General features: G+C 74.6%; 1 protein-coding gene across 1 annotated transcript; it reads right to left on the reverse strand.

Moving 5' to 3' along the window:
- Window positions 1–2,013: 2,013 nt before the first annotated feature.
- On the reverse strand, window positions 2,014–5,054 carry LBX2 (ladybird homeobox 2). The gene is made up of 2 exons (XM_086747700.1): window positions 4,736–5,054; window positions 2,014–2,369 (listed from the first exon to the last, which is right to left on the reverse strand). Exons 1-2 carry the CDS (start codon window positions 5,052–5,054, stop codon window positions 2,014–2,016), a joined length of 675 nt encoding a protein of 224 aa, XP_086603826.1.

The raw sequence follows: 5,054 nt of genomic DNA on the forward strand, positions 1-5,054 counted from the left end.
CTTGTCCCCCTCCGGGGTGGGGGTCCCCCCCAGCGGCTGTGCCTTGTGGGGGTCGGGGGGCTGCGGCCGGGCCCGTGGCGCCGGAGGCCCCTGTGGGTCGGTGCCCCCCTCCCCGCGATTTGTACCTCGTCGGGGTTTTTAATAAAAGCGAGCGCCGGCGGCGGCTGCTTGTCCCCCCTCGCTCCCCCCCATCCCGGGGGTCCCAGCAGCGGGGGCTGTGCAGCGCTGCCCCCCGCGTGCGGCTGCGGGGTGAATTGGATTAATATGCAAATGGGCGGGGGGCGCGGGAGCCCGCGGGTAATTAATCACTGCTTACGGAAACGAGCGCCAGCAGCGGAGGGCGGCGGGGAACGCGGGGAGTTCGTCAGCCGGAAAATTTGGAGGGGTTGGGGGGGGCGGGGATGGGGGATTGAGCCGGGCAGAGCCCCCCCATGGCACTGGGCCGGGAGTCCCCGGCTGGGGGGTGGCGGGGGGCGGCGGTGCGCGTGCCGTGGCGATAACGCGTGCCATGGCGATAACGTGTGCCGTGGCCATAACGCGTGCCATGGCGATAACGTGTGCCGTGGCGGTGCGTGTGCCGTGGCGATAACGCGTGCCGTGGCGGTGCGTGTGCCGTGGCGATAACGCGTGCTGTGGCGATGCGCGTGCTGTGGCGATGCGCGTGCTGTGGCGGTGCGTGTGCCGTGGCGATAACGCGTGCCGTGGCGATGCGCGTGCCGTGGCGGTGCGCGTGCCGTGGCGATGCGCGTGCCGTGGCGATAACGCGTGCCGTGGCCATAACGTGTGCTGTGGCGATGCGCGTGCCATGGCCATAACGTGTGCCGTGGCCATAACACGTGCCGTGGCGATAACGCGTGCCGTGGCGATAACGCGTGCCGTGGCGATAACGCGTGCCGTGGCGATGTGTGTGCCGTGGCCATAACGCGTGCCGTGGCCATAACGCGTGCCGTGGCGATGCGCGTGCCGTGGCCATAACGCGTGCCGTGGCGATAACGCGTGCCGTGGCCATAACGCGTGCCGTGGCGATGCGCGTGCCGTGGCCATAACGCGTGCCGTGGCGATAACGCGTGCCGTGGCCATAACGCGTGCCGTGGCGATGCGCGTGCCGTGGGTGCTGGCGGTGCCGCGTGCTCGGCCCACGAGGACACGCGTGTGGCGGTGCCGCGTGCCCGGTCACAGCCGCGCCCGTGGCGGCAGCGGTAGGTCCCCGTGCTGTGGCGCGCGGCTCTGTCCCGCGTGCGTCCTGCCGTCCGTCCGTGTCCGCGTGCCGCGCGGGCTGGCCGTGCCCGTGGCGTCACCCGTGGGCCCGGCGTTGCCCGTCCGTGGGGCCAGGGCTGGGGGGCAGCGGCCCGGAGGCCACGGTGAGGGGAGGGGATGGGGTCCCGCGGCTCCAGGCCCCGTCCCCTCCCCACGCTGCCCGTGGGGGCTGTGGGCCCTGCCCGCGTGCGGCCCGGAGGGGGTCGCGGGCGCAGGGCAGGACCCCGGGGCTGCCCCCCGTTACCGGGGGCGGGGGCGCTCGGGGGCCCTGTGGTCGGCCGAAATCCCGTTTCTCCCCCTCCCCGCCCCCCCCGGGTGGCTGCGGGGCGGGACCACGCAATTAAAACCGGAGAAAATGGGGGGGGGGGGCCGGGGGGGGCGGCTCTGCCTGCGGGAGCTCGCAGCGGCGCCGTCGGATCGGGGGGGCTGGGGCGGGGGGATGTGGGGCCGAGCCCCCCGGGCTGCCCACCCCCCTCAGCCCCCCGGGGGCTCCCCCCGGGCCAGGCCGGAGAGTGACATCACCGCCTCGGGGCATGACGTCACGAGGGGCGGCGAGGCTGGGGCGAGCGGGGGGAGTCCCGGGGGTCTCTGATCCCCCTGCTCCGGCGGGGCCCCCCCCTCCGCCCCCCCGCCCCCGCGCTGAGTGCTCCCGTCGGTCCCGGCCGCGGTGCGGGTGCGGCGTCGCCTTTATTCCAAATATTTACAGCGGGGGGGGACACAAAGGGACAAGGGGGGCGGGGGAGGCGGCGGCCCCCCTCAGCCCCCCACGTCGATCTCCTCCTCCTCGGGCTCGGCGGGGCGCGGGGGGGCGGGCGGCCCCGCCAGCTGGCGCAGGGCGGCGGGGGGCAGCGCCCGCAGCGAGGCCAGGTCGGCGCGCAGCTCCCGCAGGTCGCGGCGCAGCTTGGCGCGGCGGTTCTGGAACCAGGTGAGCACCTGCCCCGCGCTCAGCGCCAGCCGCGCCGCCAGCCCGTCCCGCTCCGCCGGGGACAGGTACCGGTGCCGCCGGAACCGCTGCTCCAGCGCCGCCAGCTGCGGGGGGGTGAAGGCCGTGCGGGCCTTCCGCCGCCTCCGGCACCCCGCGCGCTGCCCCGCGCCGCACGCCGCCGCCCGACCTGCGGGGAGAGAGGGGGCGGCGGGCTCAGCACCGGGGCGGGCACTCGCACCCGCACCATCAGCACCCGCACCGGGACGGGCACCCGCATCCGCACCCGTACTCGCACCCGTACCCGCACCCATCAGCACCCACACCACCCGCACCCGTAGCCGCATCCACGCCCGCACCACACCCGTACCCGCACCGGGACGAGCACCCGCATCCACACCATCAGCACCCACACCGGGACGAGCACCCATCCCCGCACCGTCGGCATCCGCACCCGTACCCACACCAGCACCCGCACCCGCGTCCACATCCGCATCCGCGGCACCCGCAAGGGCACCAGCGCGGGCACCCGCAGCGCGCCGAGCCGGGCCGAGCCGGGCCAAACCCCGCCGGGCCGGCCCCAGCTCAGCCGCGCAGCCCGCACCGAGCCCCGCCGAGCCCCAGCGCTGCCCGTGCCGCCGCCGGGTCCCCGGTGCCCGGAGCCGCGAGCCGCCCGGCCCCGACCGCCCGCGCCCGCGGGGAGCGGAGCCCCGGGACCCCCGGGCCGGCAGCACGGAGCGGTGCCGGAGCCACGGGCCCCCGCGCAGCCACGGTCGGGAGCCGCCGGCCCGGGGGTCCCACGGGGCCCGGTGAGGCGCGGGCCGTGCCCGCCCGGGCACCGGTAACGGCCCCGCTCCCGGGGGCTCCGTGCGAGCAGCGACCGTTCGGTACCGGAGCCCCGCGCTGCCCCGGCCGGTAACGGGGCTTCACGCCCGCTCCGGGCCCCCGCGCAGCCCGTGCGTCCCGGTTCGTTCCGCCGGGAAGGGGGTTGGGGTTTGGAGGGGTTTGTTTGGTGGTTTTTTCCCCGCCGATGCCGAGGAGGCCGCTCGGCGCGGCTCTGTCCGTCCGTCCGGTGGGGGAGTTCTCGGTCAATACCGGAGCCCGGCTCTGTCCGTCCGTCCGGCGGGGGAGTTCTCGGTCAATACCGGAGCCCGGCTCTGTCCGTTCCGTCCGGCGGGGGAGTTCTCGGTCAATACCGGAGCCCGGCTCTGTCCGTCCGGCCGGCGGGGCGAGGGGTTTTTCGTTAACGATTCCCAGGTACCGGGGCTTCATCTCCGCCGCGGGGCCCGCGCTCTGTCCCGTTCCTGTCCGTCTCTCCGCCCCGGTGACGGTTTTGGTTTTTTTTTTTTTCTACCTTCACTCCGGGAGCCCCGGGCTGTGCCCTCGCTGTCCGGCGGGTAACGGGGTTTTCGTTAATCCCGGCAGCCCCGCTCCGCCGCCCCGTCCGTCGGTCCGCCCGGTAAATGGTTTTGGGTTTGTTTTTTTTTTTTTTTTCGTTAACCACGAAACTCTATCCATCCGTTAACGGGGTTCGTTAATCACCGGAGCGCGGCTCGGCGCGTCCCTGCCCGCCCGGGGAAGGGATTTTTTTTTCGTTAATCACGGGAGCCCGGCTCTGTCCGTGTCCGTCTGTCCGGCGCGGTAACGGGATTTTTTCGTTAATAACGGGAGCCCGGCTCTGTCTGTCCGTGTCCGGCCGAGTAACGGGATTTTTCGTTACTGGCGAGAGCCGCGCTCTGCCCATCCGTGTCCGTGTCCGACCGGCCCGGTGACGGGATTTTTCGTTAAGAACGGGAGCCGCGCTCTGCCCATCCGTGCCCGTCCGTCCGGGTAACGGGATTTTTTGTTTCCCCTCCGTTATTTGCAGGAACGCCGCTCTGTCCGCCCGGGTGAAGGTTTGGATTGGGTTTTTTTCGTTAATCGCGGAGCCCCGCTCCGTCCGTCCGTCCCTCCCGGTACGGGGTTTTTTGTTCGTCAACGGCGCAGCCCCGCTCGGCCCGTCCGTGCCGTAGGTCCCTCCCGGTAACGGGTTCCTTTCGTTCTCGGCGGCCGCCGCACTGCGCCCGCCGCTGTCCGTCTGTCCGGCCGACGGAGCGTTCCGGTTCGGGCGGGCGGCGAGGGCCCGGCAGCCGTTTCCCCCGTCCGTCCGTCCGTCCCTCCGCTCCCGGGGCCGGTTCCCCCGCCGGGGCCGGTTCGTTCCCGGTGCCCCGGGGGGAGCGGCCGCCGGTAACGGGGCTCTGCCCGGGCTGGGGGCCGCCGCCCTGCCCTCGGTAACGAGGTTTCGGCTGCCGGCGGCACCGGTCACGGCCACGGCCGGGGCTCGGCGGGGCCGCTCCGCCGCCCGGTAACCGACAGCGGGGCCGCTCCTCCCGCAGCCTTGGTCCCTCGGTGCGGCCCCCGCGACCACCGGCCCCTGCCCAGCTCTCTGCCCGCCCCTCCCCACCCGGGGCACGGACGGAGCCGAGCGGGGGGCGAGGCGGAGAGGGACCCCGGCCCCCGCCGCCCCCCGCCCGTCGCACCTGCCCGTCCCCCCCGCGCCCCCCGCGCCCCCCGTACCTTCGGCCGCCTGCAGCAGGCCCAGCTCCAGCCCCCGGAAGGTTTTGCTCGCCAGCTCCTCCAGCGCGCAGAGCGGCGAGGCCGGGGCGCGGCCGGGGGCCCCCGCAGCCTTGGCGGGGAGCGGGGCGGGGGGCGCGGCGGGGCCGGGGCCGGGGCCGGGGCCGGGGGGGCTCCCGCCGCGGGGCCGCCCCAGGATGTCCTCGATGCCGAAGGGGGTGAGGGGTTTGTTGGAGCTGGCGGGCGGGGGGAGCTGGTCCCGGCGCCCCCCGCCCGGGGGGTGCAGCGGGGGGGATCCGGCCGCCTCCCGCGCCGAGGTCAT

The sequence above is a fragment of the Chlamydotis macqueenii genome, chromosome 4, assembly GCF_036417535.1.
Source record: "Chlamydotis macqueenii isolate bChlMac1 chromosome 4, bChlMac1.mat, whole genome shotgun sequence".
NCBI lineage: Eukaryota > Metazoa > Chordata > Aves > Otidiformes > Otididae > Chlamydotis > Chlamydotis macqueenii.